The sequence below is a fragment of the Pavona decussata genome, unplaced genomic scaffold (genome assembly GCF_977016875.1).
Source record: "Pavona decussata unplaced genomic scaffold, jaPavDecu1.1 SCAFFOLD_102, whole genome shotgun sequence".
In the NCBI taxonomy this organism is placed as follows: Eukaryota; Metazoa; Cnidaria; class Anthozoa; order Scleractinia; family Agariciidae; genus Pavona; species Pavona decussata.
In genome coordinates this window covers 3942601-3969589 of record NW_028145517.1, presented here as the reverse complement: position 1 = coordinate 3969589, position 26989 = coordinate 3942601, and the positions used below count along the sequence as shown (strand labels likewise).

General features: G+C 41.3%; 2 protein-coding genes across 4 annotated transcripts in view; both read left to right on the top strand.

The window, feature by feature from the left end:
- LOC146471718 (medium-chain acyl-CoA ligase ACSF2, mitochondrial-like) overlaps positions 1–26989 on the top strand; it is a 158593-nt gene that overhangs the window by 10190 nt on the left and 121414 nt on the right. The window contains exons 9-17 of one of the 2 annotated variants that reach the window (XM_085120255.1): positions 156–214; positions 763–852; positions 1814–1905; positions 3340–3416; positions 4473–4580; positions 5523–5671; positions 5746–5800; positions 6401–6487; positions 6585–6840. The exons of the other annotated variant lie outside the window; for it this stretch is intronic. Coding sequence (XP_084976381.1) covers positions 156–214; positions 763–852; positions 1814–1905; positions 3340–3416; positions 4473–4580; positions 5523–5671; positions 5746–5800; positions 6401–6487; positions 6585–6641 — 774 coding nt within the window. The 3' untranslated portion in view covers positions 6642–6840. Of the gene's footprint in view, positions 1–155; positions 215–762; positions 853–1813; positions 1906–3339; positions 3417–4472; positions 4581–5522; positions 5672–5745; positions 5801–6400; positions 6488–6584; positions 6841–26989 lie in introns of those variants that run through there. 2 annotated transcript variants of the gene reach the window in all.
- Positions 24107–26594, top strand: LOC146471729 (uncharacterized). Of its 2 annotated transcripts, XM_085120262.1 has the most exons (4): positions 24107–24314; positions 25189–25246; positions 25339–25407; positions 25970–26594. In XM_085120262.1, the coding sequence occupies exons 1-4, from the start codon at positions 24298–24300 to the stop codon at positions 26027–26029; spliced, it is 204 nt and encodes a 67-aa protein (XP_084976388.1). In that variant the 5' UTR covers positions 24107–24297; the 3' UTR covers positions 26030–26594. The 2 variants fall into 2 exon arrangements, with proteins under 2 accessions (XP_084976388.1, XP_084976387.1); XM_085120261.1 differs by lacking the exon at positions 25970–26594 and having other exon boundaries at positions 25339–25533.

Below are 26989 nucleotides of genomic sequence, written 5' to 3'. Positions count from 1 at the left end.
TGCAGTGTCTCTCTATTAAATTAAAGAGACCTACTACTAAACGTTTCTGGCCAGTAAATATTAAGTGCAAGATAAAAGAAAACAAAAGCGAAGATTCAGGAACAAAGCTATACTGGTCTGATCTTCTTATTTAACCGAGTAATGTTCTTATGCAGCCTGCAAGAATCTGTTCGCCATTTCCTCTATTCCACTCTGCCGGCCTCGTCGTGACCAGGTATGGCTATTCTTTCTCAGGAGCAACATTTCCCTTTTCTCAGTGCTGTAGCAGACGATTTTACCCAAGAGTGGTACCTGGGTTTTAAAATGGCTAGGAAATTTGGAGGATTTTGGAGGTTTCAAATACAACGAGTTGATATTTGTACAGTTTGAAAATTTCCCCAGTTTTTTTTACTTGGGGTGGGAGGAATGAGACTCTAATTGTTTTTTTTTAGGGGCTTAAGCAACCATTAAAACTGGGGATTTCTGGATATCAGAAGGCGTGGCGTTTTAGGGTTAAGAAATCCTGCCTTCATTCGCACGTTCCCGTCACTTTTAGATGCAGGGGTTGTTATTCAAGGACATGGATAGTGTAGATCAGTGCTAAATCCCTGAAACGGATGTTCCCTGCCTAAATGGAACTCTAGTCTCTCAGTTCTCTTCCTAACAGATGGGCTTCTGTTCTCGGCCATCACAATTTACAATACTACATTGTGCAAACAGCATAAGGTGTCCAGCCTTGTTTTGGAGTATCCATTCTAGGAACAAACCTTTATTGTTTTGCAGCATGGTCGGTGTAGAGTGGGGAGCGACCGCTGTCTACCCATCTCGTGGATACAACAGCACAGCCATTTTGAAGGCGATTCAAGATGAAAAGTAAGTAGAGCTCAATGCGTGAACCATTCACCCATGGGTAAAAGGAAACGCAAGTTTGAAAATAGCCAAGTAAAAAATATTTGCGTTCCCAGACTTGCGCTGGGTGGCCAAACAGATTTTCGTGTAGAGCCAAGTTGCACGAGAAACCTTCAATATATCCTCTCTCGTGCTCCCATGAGAAGTAAAGTTAACATTGCTAAGGACAACTAAGGTCGGCTTGCATTGGTTTTACGCCCGGTTCTGACGCCTTATCTCCCCTGCATGCGCCGAAACAAATGCATTGACACCTTAATCTCAATTATGCGGCAGGCTCTGCTGTAACTTGAGATTTTGCCTTTTTTAATTGAAAGCTGTGGAAAAGATAAGAATTCAGCTACTGCACCACTGCAAAAAAACTGCCTGCTATTTGGAATGCATTAAGAGGTATAGTGGAGTTTGAACTGTGCCTTACCTGGCAAGCGCGTAAAGAAAGCTGGACAGGCCTGAATTTCCGGCGAACGGAAGAGGTAAGGGGTCCACTTTCTCCTTCTCCCGCGCTTACAAATCCCTCCCACCCACCCACGCTCCCTTTTTATTTGAAATACAACGCAGTCTAGCATTTGCTCAAAGAGAAGTTTAGTCGTTACGAATGAACACAATTGCATGCAATTAAACGGTAAGTAGCTTGCCTTCTGTATCGAATGTTCTGGTGCACAGATGGATAGGGTTGCAGTGCAGGGTTTAGGTTTGGCTTTAGATTTCGGTTAGAGTTAGTTACTCTACCACCCAGAGCAAGAAGGGAACGCAGGCTACAAACGCGCGCCCCCTTGTGCCTTGTTTAGCTTGGGCCCTGATCTTTGAAAACTTTATCTAAATAGTGCGACTACCCAGCTGTATAGAATCAAGTCAAGTAAAGTACCGTTGAACAAAAACCTTTAAGTCCTAAGTATAATAGTTCTCATTCATTTACTTGTCCATACAGGTGTGACACTTTGTATGGAACTCCTCCCATGTTTATTGACGTTCTCGCCCATCCTGAGCTGCACAACTATGACCTGTCGACCTTAAGAAAAGGTACGAGTTCTAGCTGCTTTCCATGTCAGTGGCTAACGATCGTCAACAATCCCAAAAGGTGCAAAATCTGACTGTTCGTCAGTCTGCAGTTTTTCCGATCACTCCACCGCTGAACTGCCGCTATCACTGATCACGTGTTATAGCGCTTGCGCGATTGTGGTGATCACGTGGATCTTCTCACAGTATCACTACTCGAGGACACATACAGGTCACGGGAATGAAAGGAATAATCTTCTTAAACGTATTAATAATTCATGAGAAAACTTCTTAATAATCCATCAAGAGAATACATAGGTTTGGAAATGTGATCTCATTCATCATAAAATTTGCTGAACTTTTGTTTTGAATTTCTCCCACAATTATTAATAGTTTGAGAAGATATGTCAAACTCTGTTTCAGCCGATAATTTCCCAACACCTCAAAGTTGTTAAAAAATACTCGGCTGCGCCTCGCTTTTTCAAATCTACTTCTCGTTGTTTGGAAATGGGATAAAACACTGTTCCTGGTATTTGAAATATCATGACAAGAGCAATCTTTCCTCTGGTTGATTTGACGTAGCTGAGTAAGATTACTTTCTCGTCCGCAGAGGCTCCCTCATAAATCAAAGGCTCCTGTGAGCCAACTTGTGAATGAAGAAGTAAAAAAAAATGAAAAAATAAAAAAGAAAAAAAAAATTTCTCCGTTTCAAAGAGAATCGAACCCGGGACTCTTTGCTTCTAAGTCAGCGAACTACGCTACTGGACAACATTGTCCACGACTCCTGAACGCACTACGATTTTAACGGTCAAATTACTTCGGACCGCCAAGAAAGAAAACGCGAATGAGCGAACATCGTCAGACGTTTCTCCAGCATATTCTCTGCTTCCATTTTGCGCGAAATCCCTGTTGAGTTGGACGACAATCTCGGTCTTTAGCGGCTTTCAACGCGGCGCTTTCAGTCACTAAATTAAGAAGTTGTCTTTTAGTTTCACTGTAGTTTCGGTCAATGGAAGGAGTTAGTAGACAACACACCTACTAGTGGTTTTTTTTTTTAACAATAAGTTATTCGTTGAGTTGAGTTTACGTCTTTGTTTTTTGTCCCGTAATGGCGGCTGATGGTGAATACATGCACTATACGTAGACTCATAAATATATTTTTTGATTAAATTCCGATTAAATTAATACGAAGTTTACAGCTGATCGAGCGAGCGAGTGAAATCCAGCCCTCATTACGATAATTCGTTCATTGTGCATGCGCGCGTTCACGAGCTAAAAGGAGCGAAAAGTCTCGCTCCTCGTTATATCATTCTCTCAAGTCCCTTATTGGTCTCCGCTCGAGCGCGAAGGAGGCCTCTGTGTAGGAGAGAGGTAAGATTAAATTCAAACATTCAAGGCCATCGAAAACCTCTCTAAAGAATTGTTATTGATCGTTTGATATTTGTGTTGCCTTTGTAGGTTTCACTGGCGCTACATCTTGCCCAGTGGAAGTTATGAAAGACGTTGTATCCAAGTTGAGGGTGTCCCAGCTATCGGTAATTTCTTTTGACGTCTTTTGTTCCTATTTCTGTGGAATTTGACTTCCTTCAGATAAAAGCACAGGCCGCAACCTCGTTCCCAGGGTCTCTAATCTCCCCCCGGGGGGGGGAGGGGTGGGGTGGGGGAGTGGAGAGCCAGGCCGTCCCACACACTCACTCCACCTTACGGTACCGAAAAAGATAGCGACTGGTACATTTACCCACACGAAATGATTCCCTAAAACGCTAAAAAAAAAAAAAATATATATATAAAAAAAAAAAAAACGCACTGGAAAGTGAAAAATAAACAGCCGCCATGTTTTCCGTACGGTGGAGGTTGGCGTATCGAACAAGAAAATTAATGTTTGGTTTATCAACAGAGTTGATACTGGTAATTTGGCCACCAAAAAGAGATTCCAGTGCTGAAGTTTTGAGCGTTGTTCTTTTGTCAGAACGAAGCGTTAATGTTGGAAACGTCAGCACTCGAATCTCTTTACGGTGGCCAAATTATCTTTAGCTATCAACTCTGTTGATAAACCAAACATTCGTTTTCACTCCCCACTGACGCAGCAACATTGTAGAGAGATTTAGCATCGTGATTACGTGAAACGGCAAACGTCACCTTGCCGTTCCACGTAAAATAGCGTGAACCTTTTGACTTAAGCTTCGCGTGTGCTTAGCTTTTGCGATTTTCGATGAAGCTGTTTTGCGATTCACTGTGGTGAGTTCATGAACGTACAGAAGTGAGGTAAGGAGTGAGTTATGAAGGATTTTTAAACATGAAACTTAATTTGCCCTAGTATGACTTGTCGGAAAAATTATTGGGGTACTTGTTTTCAACAATTAACCACTTATATGTGTGAGAAAAAAGGAAGGAATATTTACGTGGTTCTCACGTAGACTTCAAACGCAAAATATCGTGTTTTCAAGTAGAAACGGCAACCGGCAAACGCGAAAAATGGCGGGAAAATCGTGGTCACGTGGTCATTTGTGCCGTTCGCGTTTCACGTATACGCGATGCTAAATCTCTCTATTTTGTTTAAAAAACTAACCCCCTTATACATTGTTCCATAGATTGCCTATGGTATGACAGAATCCAGTCCCTTGGTTTCTCAAACTCCTATAAACGATTCTCGTGAAGCGATTTTGTCAACAGTGGGAGCTGTTTTGCCACACACAGAGGTAACAGCCAGACATTAAGCAGTAATTGAAGAAACGACACGTGATGTCACAGGCAGCCCAAGCTCCCGTGAAGAGAGGGCGAAGAAAGGTTTTTAACTTCACGTGAGCTTGGACGACCTGTGCTTCGTTTCCAGCAAACTGAAAGCGACGTCTCCAAAAAGGCGGGAAAATCCGGAATACTATTGTATGGTAGCCAGCCAAACTTGGGTAGTTATTATTTAGTGTTCTTCGCAGTCAGTCGAGACCTTAAGCGCCAGTGACAGCAGCGAGAAGAATAAGTGTACTTTTCAACTGTATTCATTTTCTTTGGAGACGCGCTAGTGTAGTGGTTAGCGTGTCGGACGCTCGGAAGATCAGAGGGTCAGTGGTTCGAGGCTAGATTGATCACTTCATCGACACGCTGTTTCCTTCCAACCTCATATTCTAAGGCGAAAAATGAAAATACAATCCCTTGTTTACGAAAACTGCCGAGTGCTGTAATTACAATGTAGACAATGAAACATCTAATGTTTTGCAGCATGGTTTTCAAAATCAAGACGAATTTCTCACAACAATTATGGAAATGACACCTTAGCAACTAAACAAGTGTCTCAAAAAGTTTTAATTGCTCGCAAGAAAGTGAGACGGAACTTTCTACAACAAGAAATCGCTTACCGCACGGCGCGCGAGATTTTAAAATTTCCCACTATTCGGTGTACTGTCAAAAATAAAGGGATTTTGGCCTGCTAGTTGTTCAGCTTGTGTGGTATATACTAAAACAATTATTCTCCTCAGTGTCGGTGAAAGTGTTGGATATTTACCTCGCCGCTTTCGCCGCTCGGTAAATATCCACCACTTCGGTGAATAACTGTTAATTATCATCGCTTTTCATTTGTCTTCTTCCTTCTCCCTCTCTCTTCTTCTCTTTCGCTCCTTCTTTCTTTTCTTTTTTTTCCCTAACAGATTAAGATAGTGGACAGCGAGGGGAAAATAGTGCCTGTAAATACCTCTGGTGAAATATGTATGCGTGGATATTGTGTCATGATGGGGTACTGGGGAGATAAGGAACAGACGGAGAAAACTATTGGGCCGACTGGTTGGCTACATTCCGGGTAGGATTATATGGTTTGGATAGTCGAATCAACCTAGTTAATTCGGTGTGTCTGATATGTCGCTTTTATCATAGGGATCTTGGGACAATGGATGAACATGGCTATTTGAAGATTGTTGGACGATTGAAGGTATGCACTTAAACTGAATCGGAATCTGAGGCGAAGGAAACATCGGCGAAGTAGTGAAGATGGTCTTTCTTTACATGTATATCTGCATGGTTATGGCAAAATGTTGATTTGGACATACGCCTGTTTCCTCTATCCATTCATTCATCAGGTCATTGATCCATTCGTTAGTCCGTGTGTTTGTCCGTTCGGATCTTCATCAGTCAGTGAAAACAGTCAGTCATTCAGTTATTCAGTCAATCAAACAATCAGTCAGTCATTCAGTCAGACAGTCAAACAGTAAGTTAATCAAAAGAGTCAGTCAGTCAGTCAAACATTTAACCAGTCAGTCAGTCAGTCAGTCAGTCAGTCGGTCAAACAGTACGTCAGTCAAAGTCTGTCAGTCATTCAGTCAAATAGTCCATCAATCAAAATAGTCAAACAGTCCGTCAATCAAAACAGATGGTCAGTCAATCAGACAGACGGTTAGTCAGGGGCAGTCAGTCAAACATTTTACCAGTCAGTCAATCAGTTGGTCAAAAAGTCCGTCAGTCAAACAGTCTATCAGTCATTTCCAGAGTTAGCCAGTTAACCAATATTTCTATCTTTCATTTCATTGAACAGGACTTAATCAATCGAGGAGGAGAAAACGTTTATCCAGCCGAAGTTGAATATTTCTTGCACACACATCCCAAAATACAAGATGTACAGGTAGTAACTTAAATGCTGAAAACACTTTACAGTAATTGACCAAGTTAGCGTGGAGAGGTTAACACCAGGTTGACATTTCTATTTTCTAATTGGTCAGGTGATCAGCGTGCCTGATGAGAGGCTTGGGGAAGAGATGTGCTGCTGGATCAAGTAAGTTTTAACTTTCTAAGAATTCACTTTCAAGTAAAACAATGTCCCCTACAAACAGCGGTAATTTCATTGGGTGAAAAAGTCCCCGGCCAACAGACAACGGTAATTTTAATGACGGCATACTTCTTAGGTCCCGTTTAAACGGTTTCAATATTTGACCAACATTCGTTCAACAAAAGTTAAACGGATGCTGGGCAAATGTTGGATGAACGGAGTGTTTTACCGGCTTCAGCGCCATTGAACGTTTTCAAGAACAAAGGAAATGTTAAAACGATGTTGAATGAAAGCAAAGTTAATATAGGAGAATGGTTATGAAGCCAAACAAGTTTCTTTGTTATATGTTTTTGTTAACATTTTTGGTCTTGACCGTGCAAAAACCACAATAGATTTTGAAACTTGTTGGAGCAACTGGCCAATAGAAACGTTTCTGTTCAAATATTCAGCCGTAGTGTAACGTTAAAACAAAGGATTGTGCACGGTCGCGGCCCTTCCAACCTAAATTGCAGCACCATCTTTATCAGCTCTGAACATGGCAAAGTTTCATGACCAGTCCCTCAATCAACTATGATGAAAGTTTTAAACCAATTTAAATTTGATTCAACACGCTTCCAGCAAGCTTTCAACATATTTTTACGCTTTCGACAATGTCGAACGACCTGTTCAAACGCTCGCGACATTTGGTTCAACAAAATGTTGAACGTATGTTGAAGCAAATATTGAAATCGTTCAAATGGGCCTTTGGTCGTCCTCAACGTCAGTCGAGCGTGAGGTCCTGGGAACGGGTAGCATCCAGACAAGGGTGAGTCTGAGGCAGCGTGAATTCCTGCCAAAAATCGAATGAGCAGTAAAAGGACGCCTGGTTTAATACTTGACAGAATAGGAATTAGGCGTGTTAAGTTCAGTAGATCAATGGCTTGTCTCTTACCTATCGCTGGCATATTTGTCGGGTTATTACTAGGCTAAAGGAAGGAGAATCCATGACTGTTGGAGAAATTAAAGATTACTCCAAGAAACAGGTAAGGCTTGTGAATCATTTAATGGTCCACGGTTTAGTGAGGGTTGGAAGACTGATTTGCTAACAGTTGGTTGTTGTTTTCGTCTCTAACAGATCGCTTATTTTAAGATTCCTCGGTATTATAAATTCGTTGATGAGTATCCTATGACGGCATCAGGGAAGGTAAGACTGTGATAACACGTCAACCATTTTGTACCGCTCGGGACGCTTGTTTCATCTTGGGGGCCTAAGAGAAGGGGCTCATTTGTACCGGGCGTTCGTTTATTCATTTCAACGTGATCATCTTATAAGTACGTAAATTATGATCATCCAGGTGAGTGTACAGTGGAACCTCTCCTAACGGACACCTCTTTAATACGGACACCTCTCTATAACGGACAGTTCACTTGGTCCCTGAGAGACCGAAATCTATATAAAACCTACTTCTCTAAAATGGACACCTCTATAATGCGGACACTTATTCCTGTCCCCTTGGTGTCCGTAATAAAGAGGTTCAACTGTGCTCCTTTGAAGGACTGTTTGAGGTGACATTGACTGACGTTTCGACAACCTAAGCGGAAGTCATCTTCAGACAAGAAAATTGTGAAACGTCATTAGAAGGTATAAATGCCTCTGGGTTCAAACCATTTACAGTAATCATCTTAGAGAGTAAAAACACATACTGAAGAATAAAAGAAACTATAGCTATACTTCTTGGTAAGGTGAGGGTGACTATATGGAGGGTTAGGGTTAGGGTTATGTGGGTGACTATATGGTACGTTACCATGCATGAAAAGGAGGCACCCGGGGTGCTATTGGGAAGGAGCCACTTATTAATTAACACTTATTCAAGGGGGGAAGGGGAGGGCGCTTACTGGAAAGATGACGGTGAATCGAAGTTTTACGGTAAGCCCAGGGCCGTTCGCCCTTTTTGACCATGAGGCCTATTAAAAATATCAGAAGCAAGCCCATATTTTTCTTTTCCTTTTTTAGGTTAAGAAGTACGTCATGAGGGAGCAAGCAGCGAACGAGTTCAAATCATACTTGACGTAAAGCGTAACATTGTACGATAATATATTATAGTGAATGGGTTTCACTCTTGGAAACTAATCAGTAATGGGCAAGGGCGCACAATAAGAAAAGCATAATTGTGGGCCGTTTATGCGAGACACATCTAGCCATTACTCAACCAAGCTGCAGCAATTCGTCTGAACGGTTTAAGAACGGTGTTTCGTAATAAGGCGGAATTTTTGCGTCCGACTAATAAACAGTTTATCAGTGTGTTTGGAAAAAACAGATCTTATCAGGGGCTACTGGAGTCTAAAAATAAAATTGAGGGTAACCATTTTTCAGAGATAATTAATCAACAGTAACTCTTAAAACTTTTAAAATAAATAACAATCTATGGAACTGGCGCTTACTTATTTCTGAAAAATGCGTGGCTACCCCTAATTTTCGTTTTTAAGTTCCACTACCGTTTGTCAAGATGCTCTTTTCCCGCATAGTCATAAAACGGCGCAAAAATACCATTGTATTAGGAGGTACTTTTTTCGGACCATTCCAAGACGCGCAGAGCGTGTGCGCAGTAGCTAAAAAAGGCACTGTTCTTAAAAACTGGTGGTTTTGCTCAGTTACCGTTTGGCTAAGATTGGGGGCTCGGATGACAACAGCACATTTTGGTGAACTTTATGACTAGGTTTTGCTGTGGCTTAATTACTTTCATACACGTCACCTTTCCGCCAGAATCAAATAAATTCAGCAAGTGGAAATCAGGCAGGAGGCAGCGACGAAGTATCTAATACATTAAGCGAGTATTTTCTGGGCGATTGCGTCTTCATTTTCTTCTTACAACGGAATTAAATTTCTTAAGTATCAAACATTCGGCTGTAAAATCAACTGTACATTTTATTATGTAATAGAAGGTAGTTTTGTACAGGTTTTTAACAAGCCCACAGATCAATGGCGAATCATTTGCTTTCGTTGCGATAACGTTTTCATTTCAAATATTACTGGCTTTTCAAACGTCATTAAACAAAGATTTTTCAACAATACGCTTTATGTTCGTTTTTACGACAAACATGTAAACCAGATCTTAAGACATGGTGGACACACGTTGCATTGTACATAACGTTGCGCGTGGCGAAAATACACTCTATTCACACCTGATTCAATTCTGCGTGGAAGCAAGATACAAGTACAACACCGGATATACGCCCACCCCCTAATATAACCCACCCCCTTCCACTATAAGACCTCCCATAAACCTCAGACATTAGCTCTCTCGGATATAGTATGAGCCCACTTACTACAACACATACATCTTATTCGAAGGTTTTACATATAAAACGCGCGCGTATTTTGCGAGTTGCACAGTATTTTCCCAAGCCCTGAAGCGAAGAAAAATACGAGCAAAAATACCGGTGCTGTTTTCAATATCCAAACGTTTCAGTACATCGTTTGAGTTTTTGGTTTCTTCTCAATTCTGGTCACGTGACCTGCTAAGTATGACGTATGACACCTGCTTCAGCTGAGTTGTTAGCTGCCTGCTTACTGGGCTTCGTTCGTTCGCGTTGTATGTATGCTGGCTTATAGTGAATTTGTCAACCTCCTCGACCAGTGACTTGTACTAAAAACCGATCATGAGTACTTATCTCAAACTGATAAAAAATAAATAAATAAATACCACCTACTCGCACGCCTCTTACTTCTCGAAGAAGGACAAGTATTGTAGCTATTAAAGATGAGAGAGTTACGTTGAAAATGGATATATGAAAATTCATATATTTGAACAGCGAGTTCCGTATAAGACTGCGATGATAATTCACTTATTCACGAGAGAGTTATATTTCAGAAGAAATCATGAGTCCACTGTTTAGTTGGTGTCCTTTCCTCAGTTCTGACTTGAAAATACGTTTCGCAGTATGTTCATGATATTGTGTCGAACGTCTCTCATCTTCCAGCAGTAAATCAGAGGATTAAGAGATGAATTGAGAAACACGAGAGTTCTAGTGTAATGCTGTATGATGGTAAGCAGAGGCTCAGAAGCGGCCCTATGCGCCACCTTGGCACCAGGGGACAAGTAAGTAAGAGGCTCAGAAGTACTGGTTAAAGCGATAGTCCACAAAATACAAATGTATGGTAAATAACAAAGCACAAACAAAAGACAAACGTAAATTGCAGTGACCGCGGATTTTCTGAGCCTTCCAACATTCGCCATTGCACCATTCTGTGCTAGCTGCTGTACCTGAAGAGCTTGGATGTGTTGTTGGTGTCGTCGTATGACCATGCATATAATGTAACTAAGAAGTGATACAGTTATCAAGCAAGCAACATCAATGATGGCAACAATCACGTGAAAAATATCCCTTGGAGTCCACAGCCAAACCAACGAAAGAAATACGCTGAACAGCCAAATTGCCGTCACCACACCAACAACACGTTTGTGAGTCACAAGTTCCTGATATCTGAGATGAAGATGAATGGCCAAGAATCTGTCTGCACTCAGAGCTGTAACGCCGAAGAACGAAGCGAAAGAAAACAAACACCCTAAAAAAATGAACGCCTTATACATGGCATGAGCTGAGCTTTCAGTGTTTTGTTCCAACTCCATGGCAAGATGTGCAATGTACAAAGGTTGCACCAGTAAACCAACACCAAGATCAGAAACAGCCAGACTAAGGAGCAATGTTTTTAAGGTCTTTGATAACGGTGACGTTTTCATTATCGCGAGGATTGAGACGCTGTTTAACATGGTGGCGGTACAGCATAACAAAGCGTTCAAGATGCAGTTACCGATGTACGATGAACGGTATTCATCAGCTACAGCCATTGAAAACGTAAAAGAAGTTGACTGTTATATCTCTTGCCGAAAGGTACGAAAAACTTTAAATTTGAACTTTAATCGCTCACTACGCCGCGGCTTCCTGCTAATATTCCTCAAGGAAAAAAGTTTCACTGTCCCTGCGCTTAAAATGACGCACAAAATTATCCACCGGCGTATAACTGATGATCGCAGACCAGGCTACTGCAACAGCGAGGAATTTCGTACAGGTTGGAAGCAGAAATAGTGTAAAAACTACTTTTACCCGGCTTACCCGTGAGTTGCAGTGGAAAGCCAAGATACGACATGCATCACCTGTTTTTCCAAAACGACAGTTAATTGAGCGGTGCATTTATCACATGCGAAAAAACAATTCCTCGATTATTAAAACTTCCTTGGTTAATTGTCAAAGCAAGCATGATATTTGTTTGTTCTTTTTATTGTTGACCGACGTCATTGGCTATCATGGAGCGTCTTTACTGTCAAAATTCAACATTGCAAACCGAGAAACATTAACAGAGCAGACATTTCTTTATCAAGGTACGTGTATACAATTAGCCCAATTTCGATAGATTAAAATTCAGCCTGAAGCAATAAACATCACTGCGAGGCTCCGGGAAATAAACCCATATAAACTATTTATTCCCCGGTGCCTCGAAGTGATGTTTTTGTTTCAGGCTGAATTTTAATATATTACCAAATAAAAGTTGGGGACATAACAATTACCAGCAATTTCAATTAACGTTGTCCGATCAAAGCTTCACGCTTAAAGACAAGGCCGAAAGGTAATATGAGTAGTTCTTAATTTATTTTCGGAGGCGCAACAAGTAGGATGGAAGAAAACACTGTAGACGTTTATCTGCGTGTTTTAAAAACTCGCAGTATACACATCGCTGGCAACTTCTGACAGTGTCTTATCGGGGTGTTTAAGCACTGCTCCCATAATCAAAAATTCCACGCGTGGGTACGTGGCAAACCGTTTATCAGTTTTCCAATGGTGTTTGCTTTCACTTGTCCTAAATATAAAGCAGCTACCACCTCATCCACTTGATATCCTAACATCTCTTTCATTGAAATGGCTCGCCATCGTAGAACTTCACTGAACGGGCTAGGCATAGCTGATTTTGATGAATTTATTCATAAAAAATCCCATATAACCGCTACAGAGACGTGGTCATGAAGCGATTCCACCGAATGCTATGGCGTGCAATACGCAATGTTGCACCATGTGTCCAGGTTTAACTAAATGTTTAGACCGTGCCATTGCACCACCTCCCCCCCACCCTCCACTCCGTGGTGATTCTGATTACAGGTTCATTTAAAATTACCCAGGTGATGTCAGTAGTGAGGTCCAGCCCACATCAGAGTAAGATTTGTTCTTTGCTTTTGTTCACATAAAAATCACCGGTCTTTCTTCTCCGTCAACTATAGGTTCAGTTCTTCTTTTGTTTTCTCTCGCATAACAAACTTTTTTACCTGCAAAACACAAGAAAAAACTATGATTCACAGGCCTGCTGTGTTGAAGTAAGCTTCTCAAACTCATTAATACTCTATTTTTGAGCTGCGTGTTAGGCTATGTTTTGAATACCTCTAACTTTTGTATTTTGCGCTAATATAACAGTAAGAGTGGCGAGTATAAATAAAAAAAAATGTTAAAAATGTTAAATGTCAAACACTCCATGAAGAGAAAACCACCGTGAAGAAGGTTTGATCTTACTTATTACGGATGGCTTTGAATTTCTCCAGTAATTATACATAATTTGAAAAACTATATCAAACGCTCGAAAAAGGGTTTCATGCGGTTTCCAAACAACCCGAAGCTGGTTTCAAAAATAGGAATCCGCAGCCTGTGAACAGGCTCCCAAGTGGGGTATAGGGCGAAGAGAAATCTAGCTTGGTCTGGCAGGGTGCGCTCGGTCCACTTCGCTCTCCGTTCTCCCAATACCCCACAATGGGAGCCTGTTCACAGGCTAGGAATCTGCGCCTCGTGTTTCAACCCACTGTGCTTGGAAAACGGATGAAACATTCTTCCTCGTGTTTGATGAATTGCTTTCATAATAACTGAAACGACATGACAAGCTACATTGCCATTAAAACGAGATCTGGTGCGATTTTTTTGACTGCCGCCATGTTTCCCACCCCAACCCACATCCTTACCTTTCCTGTTACGGTGAGAGGAAATTCATCCACGAATTTGATATAACGAGGAATTTTGAAATGGGCAATTTGAAAAATGAAACATTGGGAACGCAAAACACCCGGTCAGCATATTTGAATTCACGAAAACCGTGCCACACGCGATTGTGCATTCTGAATCCACGTTTATAGAGAGAATGTTGAATACCTGGCCTTTGCAAAACTCTTTGATTTCCTCCGGAGTCGCTGATTCACCAGCGTGCAATCTGAAAGGACACCAGCAGTTGTCAGTAATTCTAGAACTCTGGGCCCGGTTGTTCGAAAGCCGATTAACGTTAATCCACGATTTAAAAGTTAACCGAGGTTTTCTGCTTGCTCGTTAAAATTGTCATTAAACTCTAATATTAAGCTAGTAGTAAAGAAAAGTCAACGTCAAAACTGACGGAACAAAAACCGTTTTGAAAAATCTTTATTGTTGTGTAATTAAACTCGAACCAAAGTTGTTGTTGAACAACTGGGCCCTGGAGAATGAATGATTTAGGAGTAACCAACGAAAATCTTTAAGAAAAATACTTAAAATATAGTCTTTAGTGTTTCATGATCTTTGTAAGCTAATGCAGATTGATCTTTTCGGATGCTTTAACTGAAAATTTAAATTGCAGAAAGTTTTAGGAAAACGAATTATATGCTCCAAAACTTACTAGCTGTTGTTGGTTTTACGAAAACGTTAGCTGACATTTCTTCGTGTTTTTAACGACCTATTTGCTTCTTCGAAAACGAAAGGAATTAGTTTTACAGTGTTACGAAATTTGAATTGGAAACAGGAAAAATCACGAGCCTGCAAATTTCAGCTCAAAATTTCGTAACTCCGCAATGGAAAACTAATTTTGGATCATTAGGGTGTCAAGCGCGGGAAAACATGCCCCCGATGCAAAGCGCGGGAAAACATGCACCCAATACAAAGCGCGGGAAAACCCGCACCCGTTGTAAACCGCGGGAAAACATGCACCCGATGCAACTAATCAGTAATGGGCAAGGGCGCATGAGAAAGCATAATTGCGGGCCGTTTATGCGGGACACATCTAGCCACTGCTCAACCAAGCTGCAGCAATTCGTCTGAACGGAATTTTTGCGTCCGATTGATAAAGGGTTTATCAGTGTGTGGGAAAAACAAATCTTATCAGGAGCTACTGGAATCCAAAAATAAAATTGAGGGTAACCATTTTTCAGAGATAATTAATCAACAGTAACTCTTAAAACCTCTAAAAAAAATAACAATCTATGGAACTGGCGCTTACTTATTTCTGAAAAATGCGTGGCTACCCCTAATTTTCTTTTTTTAAATTCCACTACCGCTTGTCAAGATGCTCTTTTCCCGCATGGTCATAAAACGGCGCAAAAATACCATTGTATAAGGAGGTACTTTTTTCGGACCATCCCAGGATGCGCAGATCGTGTGCGCAGTAGCTAAAGGAGGCACTGTTCTTAAAAACTGGTGGTTTTGCTCAGTTACCGTTTGGCTAAGATTGGGGGCTCGGATGACAACAGCACATTTTTGTGAACTTTACGACTAGGTTTTGCCGTGGCTTACTTACTTTCATACACGTCACCTTTCCTTCAGAATCAAATAAATTCAGCAAGTGGAAATCAGACAGGAGGCAGCGACTAGGTATCTAATACACTTAGTGAGTATTTTCTAGGCGATTACTTGTTCCTTTTCTTCTTACAACGGAATTAAATTTCTTAAGTATCAAACATTCGGCTGTAAAATCAACTGTACATTTTATTATGTAATAGAAGGTAGTTTGGTACAGATTTTTAACAAGCCCACAGATGAATGGCGAGTCATTTGCTTTCGTTGCGATAACGTTTTCATTTCAAATGTTACTGGCTTTTCAATCGTCATTAAACAAAGATTTTTCAACAATACGCTTTATGTTCGTTTTTGCGACAAACATGTAAACCAGATCTTAAGGCATGGTGGACACACGTTGCATTGTACATAACGTTGCGTGTGGCGAAATTACACTCTATTCTACAAGTACAACACCGGATATACGCCCGCCCCCTAATATACCCCCCCCCCCCCCAACAATAAGACCTCCCAATAAACCTCAAACACTTAATCCTACCGATATATTAGCTCTCTCGGATATAGTATGAGCCCACTTACTACAATACATATATCTTATTCGATGGTTTTACATATAATACGCGCGGATAGTTTGCGAGTTACACAGTATTTTCCCGAGCCCTGAAGCGAGGAAAAATACCGGTGCTTGTTTCAATATCTAAACGTTTCAGTACATCGTTTGAGTTTTTGGCTTCTTCTCAATTCTGGTCACATGACCTGTTAAGTATGACACCTGCTTCAGCTGAGTTGTTAGCTGCCTGCTTACTGGACTTAGGCTCGATTTCCGCCGCTCTCAGAGGAGCGCGGGTTCGTTTCCCGAACAGCGGCTGGAAATCGAGCCTAACTGGGCTTCGTTCGTTCGCGTTGTATGTAAGCTGGTTTATAGTGAATTTGTCAACCTCCTCGATCAGTGACTTGTACTAAAAACTGATCGTGAGTACTTTTCGTAATCTGATAAAAAAAAAAAAAACCACTTACTCGCACGCCTCTTAAGCCACGTCTACACGAGCAATATTTATGTGGCAACTGCATGTCGCAATTTTTATTTGCCCGTGTAGATGGCTCGACAAATATTTGTTGTTAATTTGTGTCAGTAATAATTTCGCACAGCGGAGATGTCCATGGAAAGGCAAAAAGCAAGATGGCGCCATGCTGGATGCGCAAATGTTAGGGACTGTAGGGACTGGGTTCTATAGATGAGGTTGAAAAAATTGTCACATTTAATGTGGCATCTCGTCTACACGGACAATGTGGCAATTTTTGTTTGCCACCTAAAAACTAACACGCCAGCTTTTCAGCAAATGCAGTTGTCACATAAAAATTGGTCATTTCTCATCATCTACACGGCCAAATAAAAATTGCTACATAAAAATTGCTCGTGTAGACGGGGCTTTACTTCTCGCAGTCATGAACGACAAGTATTGTAGCTATTAAAGATGAGAGAATCTCGTTGAAAGTGGATGTATGAAAATTCGTATATTTGAACTGCAAGTTGCGTATATGACTGCGATGATTATTCACTTTTTCACGAGAGAATTATATTTCAGAAGAAATCATGAGTCCACTGTTTAGTTGGTGTGTCCTTTCTCAGGTCTGACTTGAAAATACGTTTCGCAGTATGTTCATGATATTGTGTCGAATGTCTCTCATCTTCCAGCAGTAAATCAGAGGATTGAGAGATGAATTGAGAAACACGAGAGTTACAGTGTAACGCCGTATGATGGTAAGCAGAGGGTCAGAGGTACCGGTTATAGCGATAGTCCACAAAATACAAATGTCTGGTAAATAACAAAGCACAAACATAAGATTAACGTAAATTGCAGTGACCGCGGATTTTCTGAGCCTTCCAACATTCGCCATTTCACCATTCTGTGCTAGCTGCTGTACCTGAAGAGCTTGGATGTGTTGTTGGTGTCGTCGTATGACCATGTATATATTATAACTAAGAAGTGATACAGTTATTAAGCAAGCAACACCAATGATGGCAAAAATTACGTGAAAAATATTCCTTGGAGTCCACAGCCTAACAAACGAAAGAGATACGCTGAACAGCCAAATTGCAGTCACCACACCAACAACACGTTTGTGAGTCACAAGTTCCTGATATCTGAGATGAAGATGAATGGCCAAGAATCTGTCTGCACTCAGAGCTGTAACGCCGAGGAACGAAGCGGAGGAAAATGAACAGCCTAACTTAACAACCGCCTTTTTCATGACATGAGCTGCATCATTTTCAGTGTTTTGTTCCAACGCCATGGCAAGATGTGGAATGTACAAAGGTTGCACCAATAAACCAACACCAAGATCAGAAACAGCCAGACTATTTAAGGGGCAATGCTTTTAAGGTCTTTGATAACGATGACGTTTTCCTTATCGCGAGGATTGAGACGCTGTTTAACATGGTGGCGGTACAGCATAACAAAACGTTCAAGATGCAGTTAGCGATGTACGATGAACGGTATTCATTAGCTACAGCCATTGAAAACGTAAAAGAAGTTGACTGTCATATCTCTTGCCGAAAGGTACGAAAAACTTTAAATTTGAATTTTAATCGCTCACCACGCTTCCTGCTAATATTCCTCAAGGGAAAAAGTTTCACTGTTCCTGCGCTTAAAATGACGTACAAAATTATCCACCGGCATATAACTGATGATCGCAAACCAGGGTACTGCAACAGCGAGGAATTTCGTACAGGTTGGAAGCAGAAATAGTGTAAAAACTACTTTTACCCGGCTTATCCGTGAGTTGCAGTGGAAAGCCAAGATACGACATGCATCACCTGTTTTTCCAAAACGATAGTTAATTGAGCGGTGCATTTATCACATGCGAAAAAACAATTCCTTGATTATTTAGAACTTCCTTGGTTAATTGTCAAAGTAAGCTAGATATTTGTTTGTTCTTTAATTGTTGATCAACGTCATTGGGTACCATGGAGCGTCTTTACTGTCAAAATTCAACATTGCAAATCGAGAAACATTAACACAGCAGACATTTCTTTATCAAGTTACGCGTATACAATTAGCCCAATTTCGATAGATTAAAATTCAGCCTGAAGCAATAGACATCACTGCGAGGCTCCGGGAAATAAACCCATATAAACTCTACAATTTATTCCCCGGAGCCTCGAAGTGATGTTTTTGCTTCAGGCTGAATTTTAATATATTACCAAATAAAAGTTGGGGACATAACAATTACCAGCTATTTCAATTAACGTTGTCCGATCAAAGCTTCACGCTTAAAGACAAGGCCGAAAGGTAATATGGGTAGTTCTTAATTTATTTTCGGAGGCGCGACAAGTAGGATGGAAGAAAACACTGTAGACGTTTCTCTGCGTGTTTTAAAAACTCGCAGTATACACATCGCTGGCAACTTCTGACAGTGTCTTATCGGGGTGTTTAAGCACTGCTTCCATAATCAAAAATTCCACACGCGGGTACGTGGCCAACCGTTCATCAGTCTTCCAATGGTGTTTGCTTTCACTTGTCCTAAATTTAAAGCAGCTACCACCTCATCCACTTGATATCCTAACAGCTCTTTCATCGAAATGGCTCGCCATCGTAGAACTTCACTGAACGGGCTAGGCATAGCTGATTTTGATGAATTTATTCATAAAAAAATCCCATATAACCGCTACAGAGACGTGGTCATGAAGGGATTCCACCGCATGCTATGGCGTGCAATACGCAATGTTGCACCATGTGTCCAGGCCTTAAGTAAATGTTTAGACCGTGCCATTGCACCACCTCCCCCCCCCCCTTCAACCCTCCACTCCGTGGTGATTCTGATTACAGGTTCATTTAAAATTACCCAGGTGATGTCAGTAGTGAGGTCCAGCCCACATCAGAGTAAGATTTGTTCTTTGCTTTTGTTCACATAAATAACCGGTCTTTCTTCTCCGTCAACTATAGGTTCAGTTCTTCTTTTGTTTTCTCTCGCATAACAAACTTTTTTACCTGCAAAACACAAGAAAAAAACTATGATTCACAGGCCTGCTGTGTTGAAGTAAGCTTCTCAAACTCATTAATACTCTATTTTTGAGCTGCGTGTTAGGCTATGTTTTGAATACCTCTAACTTTTGTATTTTGCGCTAATATAACAGTAAGAGTGGCGAGTATAAATTAAAAAAAATGTCAAAAATGTTAAATGTCAAACACTCCATGAAGAGAAAACCACCGTGAAGAAGGTTTGATCTTACTTATTACGGATGGCTTTGAATTTCTCCAGTAATTATACATAATTTGAAAAACTATATCAAACGCTCGAAAAAGAGTTTCATGCGGTTTCCAAACAACCCGAAGCTGGTTTCAAAAATAGGAATCCGCAGCCTGTGAACAGGCTCCCAGGTGGGGTATAGGGCGAAGAGAAATCTAGCTTGGTCTGGCAGGGTGCGCTCGGCCCACTTCGCTCTCCGTTCTCCCAATACCCCACAATGGGAGCCCGTTCACAGGCTAGGAATCTGCGCCTCGTTTTTCAACCCACTGTGCTTGGAAAGCGGATGAAACACTCTTCCTCGTGTTTGATAAATTGCTTTCATAATAACTGAAACGACATGAGACATATCTCCCCTGCATGAGCAGAAACAAATGCATTGACACCTTAATCTCAATTATGCGGCAGGCTCTGCTTAACTTGAGATTTTGCCTTGTTTAATTGAAAGCTGTGGAAAAAATACGGATTTAGGTACTGCACCACTGCAAAAAACTGTCTGCTATTTGGAACGCATTGAGAGGTATAGTGGAGTTTGAACTGTGCCTTACCTGGCAAGCGCGTAAAGAAGGGGGACAGGCCTGAATTTCCGATGAACGTAAGAGGTAAGGGGTCCACTTCCTCCTTCTCCCGCGCTTACAAATCCCTCCCACCCACCCACGTCTCCTTTTTTATTTGAAATACAACGCAGGCTAGCATTTGCTTAAAGAGAAGTTTAGTCGTTACGAATGAACACAATTGCATGCAAGTAAACGGTAAGTAGCTTGCCTTCTGTATCGAATGTTCTGGTGCACAGATGGATAGGGTTGGGGTGCAGGGTTTAGGTTTGGCTTTAGATTTCGGTTAGAGTTAGTTACTCTACTACCCAGAGCAAGAAGGGAACGCAGGCTACAAACGTGCGTCCCCTTGTGCCTTGTTTAGCTTGGGCCCATGATCTTTGAAAACTTTATCTAAATAGTGCGATTACCCAACTGTACTGAGTAAAGCCAAGTGAAGTATCGTTGAACTAAAACCCTAAGTCCTAAGTATAATAACTAGAAGAACACAGTTCTCATTCATTAACTTGTCCTTACAGGTGTGACACTTTGTATGGAACTCCTCCCATGTTTATTGACGTTCTCGCCCATCCTGAGCTGCAGAAATATGACCTGTCGACCTTAAGAAAAGGTATGAGTTCAGGCTGTTTTCCATGTCAGTGTCTAACGATCGTCAACAATCCCAAAGGTGCAAAATCTGACTGTTTGACAGTCTGCAGTTTTTTCGATCATTCCACTGCTGAACTGCTGCGATCACTGATCACGTGTTATAGCGCTCGCGTGATCGTGGTGATCACGTGGATTTTCTCACAGTAGCACTACTCGAGGAAGCATACAGGTCACGGGAATGAAAGGAATAATCTTCTTAAACGTATTAATAACAAGAAAACTTATTAATAATCCATCAAGAGAATACAAAGGTTTGGAAATGTGACCTCATTCATCATAAAATTTGCTGAACTTTTGTTTTGAATTTTTCCCACAATTATTTACAGTTTGAGAAGATATATCAAACACTGTTTCAGCCGATAGATTTCCCAACACCTGAAAGTAGTTAAAAATACTCGGCTGCGCCTCGTTTTTTTAAAACCTACTTCACGTTGTTTGGAAATGGGATAAAACACTGTTCCTCGTGTTTGAAATATCATGACAGAAAACAATCTTTCCTCTGGTTGATGTGACGTAGCTGAGTAAGATTACTTTCTCCTCCACAGAGGTTACTTCATAAAAGAGGAGCGAAAAGTCGCGCTCCTCGTTATTTCACTCTCTCCAGTCCCATATTTGTCTCCGCTCGAGCGCAAAGGAGGCCTTTGTGGAGGAGAGAGGTAAGATTAGATTAAAACATTCATGTAGCTAGGGAAAGTTCGGTCATTACATTAAAGGCCATCGAAAACCTCCCTAAAGAATTGTTATTGATTGTTTGATACTTGTGCTGCATTTGTAGGTTTCACTGGCGCTACATCTTGCCCAGTGGAAGTGATGAAAGACGTTGTATCCAAGTTAAAGGTGTCTCAGCTATCGGTAATTGATTTTGACGTCTTTTGTTCCTATTTCTGTGGAATTTGACTTCCTTCAGATAAAAGCACAGGGTCCCTCCTCTCCCCGAGAAGGGGCGGGGGGGGGGGGGGGAGGTTCACTCCACCGTACCGAAAAAGATGGCGACCAGTACATTTACCCACAATTCTTAGCGCACGGAATAAATCCCTAAAACGCTAAAAAAAAAAACCGCACAGGAAAGTTCTAAAAACTTCAAACCTGGCATACACAATGTTGTTAGTACAGGGAATAAGTTAGCAAAAAAAAAAAAAAAAGATATAGTTTTCTATTTGCCTATTGGCTGTGTTAGGTTCACAGGTTATTGTGGTAAAATGTACAGTCACCATCTTTCTGTGCGGTGGAGGTTGTCGTACCTAACAAGAAAATTAATGTTTGGTTTATCAACAGAGTTGATACTGGTAATTTGGCCACCAAAAAGAGATTCGACTGCTGAAGTTTTGAGCGTTGTTCTTTGGTCAGAACGAAGCGTTAACGCTGGAAACGTCAGCACCCGAATCTCTTTACGGTAACCAAATTATCTTATCAACTCTGCCGATAAAGCCAAACATTCGTTTCCACTCCCCACTGACGCAGCAACATAGTTTGTTTAGAAACTAACCATCTTCTACATTGTTCCACAGATTGCCTATGGTACAACCGAATCGAGTACCTTAGTTTCTCAAACTCCTATAAACGATTCTCGTGAAGCGATGTTGTCAACAGTGGGAGCAGTTTTTCCACACACAGAGGTAATAGCCAGACATTAGGCAGTAATTGAAGAAACGACACGTGATGTCACAGGCAGCTCAAGCTCCAAGGTTTTAACTTGCTTCGAGTTTTCACGTGAGCTTGGACGACCTGTGCTTCGTTTCCAGCAAAAGCGATATCTCAAAAAAGGCGGGAAAATCCTCAATGATATTGTGTGGTAGCCAAACTTGGGTAGTTATTATTTAGTGTTCCTCGCAGTCAGTCGAGACCTTAAGCGTCAGTGACAGCAGCGAGAAGAAAAAGTGTTCTTTTCAACTGTATTAATTTTCTTTGGAGACGCGCTAGTGGAGAGGGTCAGATCAGAGGGTCAGTGGTTCGAGGCTAGATTGATCGCTTCATTGTCACGCTGTTTCCTTAGACAAGAAACGTTTTTGCACCACATTGTCTCTCTTCACCCAGGTGTATAAATGGAAACCGGTGACAAACTGCTGGGGGTAACCCTGCGATGGACTAGTATCCCACCCAGAGGGGGAGTAACAATACTCCTGGTTGCTTATATGCTACAGACAACGAGTTAAACTAGTGTGACTTACCCTACCTCGTTCAATTTGCGTCACGTGACCGCACTATCAAGGAGCTGAACTCGTAGTTATGACATTCTCAAAATAGGCTAATTTTACAAGGTGTCTATGTCGGTAGGAGCGCTCCTGGTGTCGGTTATCACATCACAAATATCGCTAGTTTCTCACGTGAAAGGCCCTTGTCTAATTGCAAAGATTAAAAAACGTTGGTATATACCACACAAGTGAATAGTGCTCGCGCGCGCTGATTGCCTAGCTCGGAGGTGATTAGCTTATTTACCTCCACTTCGGTGAATAACCGTTAATTATCATCGCTTTTCATTTGTCTCCTTCCTTCTAACTCCCTCCTTTTCTCTTTCGCTCTTTCTTTCTTTTTTTCTTTTTTTTTTCCAACAGATTAAGATAGTGGACAGCAAGGGGAAAATAGTGCCCGTAAATACCTCTGGTGAAATATGTATGCGTGGATATTGTGTCATGATGGGGTACTGGGGAGATAAGGAACAGACGGAGAAAACTATTGGGCCGACTGGTTGGCTACATTCCGGGTAGGATTGTATGATGTGGATAGTCGAATCAACCTGGTTAATTCGGTGTGTCTGATATGTCAGTTTTATCATAGGGATCTCGGGACAATGGATGAACATGGCTATTTGAGGATTGTCGGACGATTGAAGGTAAGGACTTAATCGGAATCTAAGGCGAAGGACACATTGGCGAAATAGTGAAGATGGTCTTTTTTTACATGAATATCCGCATGGTTATGGCAAAATGTTTTTTTTTTATTTGGACGTTTGCCTGTTTCCTCTATCCATCCATTCATGAGGTTATTCATCCATTCGTACGTCCGTGCGTTCGTGTGTGCGTCCGTTCGGATCTTGATCAGTCAATGAAAACAGTCAGTCATTCAGTCAATCAAACAATCAGTCAGTCAGCCAGTCAGACAGTCCGTCAATCAAAAGAGTCAGTCAGACAGTCAATCGACACAGACAGTCAAACAATCCGTATATCAAAACAGTCAGTCAGTCAGTCAGTCAAACATTTAACCAGTCAGTTAGTCATTCGATCAAAAAGTACGTAAACAATCTGTCAGTCATTCAGTCAAACAGTCCATCAATCAAAACAGACAGTCAGTCAGACAGTGAGACAGACCGTTAGTCAGAGGCAGTCAGTCAAACATTTTACCAGTCAGTCTCAGTCACTCAGTTGGTCAAAAAGTCCGTCAGTCAAACAGTCTGTCAGTCATTTCCACAGTCAGTCAGTTAACCAATATTTGTATCTTTCATTTCATTCAACAGGACTTAATCAATCGAGGAGGAGAAAACGTTTATCCAGCCGAAGTTGAATATTTCTTGCACACACATCCCAAAATACAAGATGCACAGGTAGTAACTTAAATGCTGAAAACACTTTAATTGACCAAGTTAGCGCGGAGAGGTTAACACCAGATTTACTTTTCTATTTTCTAATTGGTCAGGTGATCAGCGTGCCTGATGAGAGGCTTGGGGAAGAGATGTGCTGCTGGATCAAGTAAGTTTTAACTTTCTAAAACCTCACTTTCAAGTAAAACAATGTCCCCTTACAAACAGTGGTAATTCTAATGGGTGAAAAAGTCCCTTACAGACAACGGTAATTTTAATGACGGCTTACTTCTTAGGTCCCGTTTAAACGGTTTCAACATTTGACCAACATTCGTTCAACAAAAGTTGAACGGATGTTTGGCAAATGTTGGATGAACGGAGCTTTTTAACGGCTTCAACACCATTGAACGTTTTCAAGAACAAAGGAAATGTTGAAACGATGTTGAATGAAAGTTAAAACCAATTTAAATTTGATTCAACACGCTTTCAGCAAGCCGCCTTTCAACATTTTTTTACGCTTTCGACAATGTCGAACGACCTGTTCAAACGCCCCCGACATTTGGTTCAACAAAATGTTGAACGTATGTTGAAGCAAATGTTGAAACCGTTTCAATGGGCCTTTGGTCGTCCTTAACCTCAGTCGAGCGTGAGGTCCTGGGAACGGGTAGCATCCAGACAAGGGTGAGTCTGTGGCATCGTGAATTCCCGCAAAAAATCGAATGAGCGGTAAAAGGACGCCAAGGCCCGGTTGTTCAAAGCCGATTAACGCTAATCACCGATTAAAAATTACCGAGGTTCATATCTCGCTCGTTAAAAATGTTTTTAAAAACTAATTTTGGGCTAATGGTAAAGAAAAGTCGTAAGTCATAACTTACAGACCAAAATCTTTGGAAGAATCTTTATTTATTAGTTATTTTAGTTGAGTCAAAGTTCACTTTAATCCGAGATTAGGTTAATCGAGCTTTGAACAACCAGCCCTGGTGCATGGTTACTTGACAGGATCTCTTACTTATTGCCGGCATATTTGTCGGGCTTATTACTAGGCTAAAGGAAGGAGAATCCATGACTGTTGGAGAAATCAAAGATTACTGCAAGGACCAGGTAAGGCTTGTGAATCATTCAATGGTCCACGGTTTAGTGAAGGTTGGAAGACTGATTTGCTAACAATTGGTTGTTGTCTTCGTTTCTAACAGATCGCTTATTTTAAGATTCCTCGGTATTATAAATTCGTTGATGAGTATCCTATGACAGCATCAGGAAAGGTAAGACCGGAACGCGTATTTCATTTTGGGGGCCTAAGAGAGGGGGCTCATTTGTACCGACCGTTCGCTTTTTCGTTTCAACGTAATCATCTTATAAGTACGTAAATTATGATCATCCGGGTGAGTGTACTCCTTTGAAGGACTGTTTGAGGTGACATTGACTGACGTTTCGACAACATGAGCGGAAGTCATCTTCAGACAAAAAAATTGTGAAACGTCATTAGATGGTATAAATGCCTCTGGGTTCAAACTAATTACAGTAATCATCTTAGTCTGTAGAAACACATACTGGACAATAAGAGAAACTATAGCTATACAGTGTCTTATAGGGGCAGAAAAGGAGGCTTACGCAGTCGGCGCAGGATGCTTGTTCTAGGGGCGCTATTGGGAAGGGGCCACTTGTTAACAAACACTTATTCAAGGGGGAGGGGGAGCGCACTTACCGGAAAGATGACGGTAAATCGAAGTTTTACGGTAAGCCCAGGGCCGTTTGTCCTTTTCTATCACGAGGCCTATAAAAAAACGTCAGAAGCAAGCCCATTTTTTACTTTTCCTTTCCCAGGTTAAGAAGTACGTCATGAGGGAGCAAGCTGCAAACGAGTTCAAATCATATTTGACGTAAAGCGTAATATTGTACGAAAACATATTGTAGTGAATGGGTTTCACTTCCTGGAAACTAATCAGTAATGGGCAAGGGCGCATAGAAAAAAAAAAAAAAAAATTGCGGGCCGTTTATGCGGGACACATCTAGCCATGACCTAGCCAAGCTGCAGCAATTCGTCTGAATGGTTTAAGGACGTTGCCTCCTAAGCAGCGGAATTTTTGCGTCGTTTATCAGTGTGTGGGAAAAACAGATCTCATCAGAGGCTACTGGAATCCAAAAAATGAGGGTAACCATGCATTTTTTCAGAGATAGTTGATCAACAATAACTCTAAGCCTTTAAAACAAAGGATTAACCGCCCTGGGCGCTTATTTAATTTCGGGCCCATAAGGGTGGGCGCCTATTCGAGTGGGCGCTTATTCGAGAGTGGACGCTTATTATTTCCCCAACATTTTCAGCAAACGAGGGCATTTTAAGAGAATAACAAAACCAGGGATAACAAGTTTACTTCTCTTCACAAAGACAAAACAAAGTGCGAAAGCTAACATAAACAAGCCATAAAACAATATAAAAGTTCATTGACTGTCGTATCTAAAACCAAGTTGGAACACAACTCACATTTCTCTTACTTCTTGATGGGCTAGTGCAGAAATGTTTTTGTTGGGAGGGGGTGGGTGGGCGCTTATTTGAAGGTGGGTGGTTAATCGAATAAATACGGTAACAATATATAGAACTACAGCTTACTTATTTTTTGAAAAATACGTGGTTACACCTAAGTTTCTTTTTTTCATTCCACTACCTCTTGTCAAGATCCTCTTTTCCCGCAAAACCGCGCAAAATTACCATTGTATTAGGTGGTACAATTCCAAGATGCGCAGATCATGTGCGCAGTAGCTAAAGGTTGCTCAGTTACCGTTTGGCTAAGATTGGGGGCTCGGATGAACAGTACATTTTTGTGTACTTTATGACTAGACTTTGCC